We start from the raw sequence: 2876 nt of genomic DNA, 5'->3' as shown, positions 1-2876 counted from the left end.
GAAGAGAACTCTGGTGACCTGAGGAAGAGGGAGGGGTATGGGCGAGTTTCAGGTGTATGCTGGGACATTTCCTCATTCTATTCAAGTCCTGCTGTTTCTTCTTTTTTCTTCTTAAAGCCAGACACCCAACTCACTAAGCACAGGCTGTCTCAGTGGTCTAGCCAGGGTATAGCTCTTGGAACTCAGAGGCAACCAGGGCAGGGACGGATCACTTTCTTGGGCAGGGCCAGGAAGTACTGGGAATAGTTGGCTATTCATTCAACAAGTGTTTATTGACTGTCTTCCCCATGCCAGGTTTTATGTGCGTAGTTGATGGCTCTGTGTATGGAGTGCAGAGTCTAGAAGGAGTGCTAAGATGCAGGAAAAGGATGGGGGTCAGTCAAAGCCATGACTGTGACATGTGCTGTGAGGGTAGCAAAGAGGTTGCAGAGACGACAGAGAACGAAGCCGGACGACTGGGAAAGGCTCACCAGAAGGTAACACAACCTAAGAGCCGGAGGAGATGGGGCCAGTCCTGGGGTAGAAGGAATGTTTCTGAATTCATTCACTTATTCACCAATTCATATGTGACTATGAGCCTGCTAGATAAAGTTCTAGTTTCTAGCTAACCAGAGATCTGCAGTCCGAGGGAAACTCTTCCTGTTCTGGGGTCTATGTTCAAGTAGAATCAGACTGTTTCAGAGACTGGTGAATCCTTTAGAAATAAGAACAAGGTTGTGTATCAGAAAATGCCTATGGCTGAGGGTCAGTTTTGGATAAGATGTCGAAGATCCTAGCACACACAGTGCATCGGGTTCTATTTGCAGCACCAAAAATATGATGATTAGAGAATTAAAGATGACGTCTGCGGCTTGCTTTAGATTCTGCCATGTTGACTGTCGAGCAGGTGCAGTGTAAGAGTCAGAGCACCAGGGGGCAGTAATGGTCAGTAAACGATCTCTGAGGAGGACGCCAGGCTCCCTTCCAACCCTTGTCAGATCCCCCAGCCCCTCCCCCCCACCTTGTCAGAGCGATGCTGGGATACACTCCCTGGATTCTCCAACTCTTGGCTGACACAGGTGAAATTGAGAAAGAGGTAGGAAAGGCTTCAATGATAGCATTGAATGACCCAGGAAGCAGCTGGGTGCTATACTGCTGAACTTTCTCACCCTCTTTCTTATCACTTCTGGCTGATATCCTCTTACTGGGGGAACAGTTCCACCCTCTGGGCTGAGCGAGTACCAAACAGCAGGTGGTAGTCAAGACAAACAAGGCAATAAAGTTCATCAAGGTTAATTTATGTGAAATAAATGCGCAGTACCTCATTCTCATCCGTTAACATTCTAAACACCTTGTTCAAAAAGCCCTGGAGTGTTTTTAGCTGCCAGGAAAATTGTCATTAGGGAGATGCAGCAATGGTGACTAGGGGTATGGGTGAATTTAATACACACACACACACACACACACACACACACACACACACGCACACACACACGTCTGAGACAGGATTTCTCTGTGCAGCCTTGGCTTTGTAGACCAGGCTGTCCTTGAACTTACAGAGATTCACCTGCCTCTGCCTCCCAAATGCTGGGGTTAAAGGTGTGCACTGCCATTGCCTGGCAGGTCTTTCTACATATCCCTGGCTGTTCTGTAGCTCACTATATAGACTGGGTTGACCTCAAAGCCAGGGATCCATCTCCTGCCCCGAGTTCTGGGATTAAAAGTGTATGCCACCATGTCCAGGTCAGGCTGAATTCCCTTTATCATCTGTGCTCCACTGAGAACCCTTCTTGCTCCATTGGGTAGCTTATGGTACTACCCTCAAAGACTTTTATATAAGAAGATACTCATTTGGTATGAAGCCTCGTAAGAACCCAGAGAAGCATGTGGGGGGTATGTGTGACTTAGATCTGAGATACAGGTGATATAAAAGCAGAAAAACGGAACACCATTTTTCACTTTCAATGATTGTATCTTTTGGAGTGGGAAACTATTGTTTGTTTAATCAACTAAGTGATTTATTTTTGCGGTACTGGGGAACGCTTTGTGCATTCCAGGCAAGCCCCATACCCCATCCCACAAGTTTCTCCAAGTATTTCTTTTTAGAAGTCCAATTTATCGCTTCCTTAGGGCGGTCGCACAGGCAGCGGCTGCGTGAAGCCGGTTTCGGGCATCATATACTACAAGTTTAGCGGCTTCACGCAGAAGTTGGCCGGAGCTTGGGCCTCGGAAGCCTATAGTCCGCAGGGGTTAAAGCCAGCAGTTTCCGCAGAAGCACAGCCTATCATATTTGCCACACCGACTAAACTGACCTCCAGTGTGACAGCTTATGATTATGCTGGGAAGAACAAAGTTCCAGAGCTGCAGAAATTCTTCCAGGCTGACGGGGTGCCCATCCACCTGAAACGAGGCCTTCCCGACCAAATGCTTTACCGGACCACCATGGCGCTGACTGTGGGAGGGACCATCTACTGCCTGATTGCCCTCTACATGGCTTCCCAGCCCAAAAATAAATGAATTAGCCTGTGGAAAAATAAAAAAATAAAAGAGAAGTCCAATTTATCTGTATTTTCTCTGGCTGTGTCTTCGTTTCTTTCCTATTGCGGTAATAAAGTACCATGGCCATGGAAGCTTATAGAAGAAAGAGTCTGTTTGGAGTTATGGGTTCAGAGAGAAGAGTCCATCTCAGCAGGGAGACATGGTAGCAAGTGGCAGGCAGCAAGTCAGCAAGCAGGGGCTGAGGGCTCACATCTTGAGCTACAAGTTGGAAACAGAGAGCAAACTTGAAATGGCACCGGCCTTTAAACTCTCAAAGGCCACCTTTGATCTACTTAGTTAATTTTTGCAAAAGATGTGAGGTAGGAGTCTAGCTTCATTCTTTTGTGACTGGCTGTCTA

At 47.1% G+C, this 2876-nt stretch overlaps 1 protein-coding gene across 1 annotated transcript; it reads left to right on the top strand.

The window, feature by feature from the left end:
- The first annotated feature begins 368 nt into the window (after window positions 1-368).
- Window positions 369-2515, top strand: LOC127233672 (cytochrome c oxidase subunit 7A-related protein, mitochondrial-like). Its single transcript, XM_051200220.1, has 2 exons — window positions 369-476; window positions 2110-2515. Exons 1-2 carry the CDS (start codon window positions 369-371, stop codon window positions 2494-2496), a joined length of 495 nt encoding a protein of 164 aa, XP_051056177.1. The 3' UTR covers window positions 2497-2515.
- Window positions 2516-2876: the final 361 nt, after the last annotated feature.

This window comes from Phodopus roborovskii, unplaced genomic scaffold (assembly GCF_943737965.1).
Source record: "Phodopus roborovskii unplaced genomic scaffold, PHOROB, whole genome shotgun sequence".
NCBI classification, from domain to species: domain Eukaryota; kingdom Metazoa; phylum Chordata; class Mammalia; order Rodentia; family Cricetidae; genus Phodopus; species Phodopus roborovskii.
The sequence above is the reverse complement of the archived record's forward strand: the minus strand, read 5'-3'. Positions and strand labels throughout refer to the sequence as shown.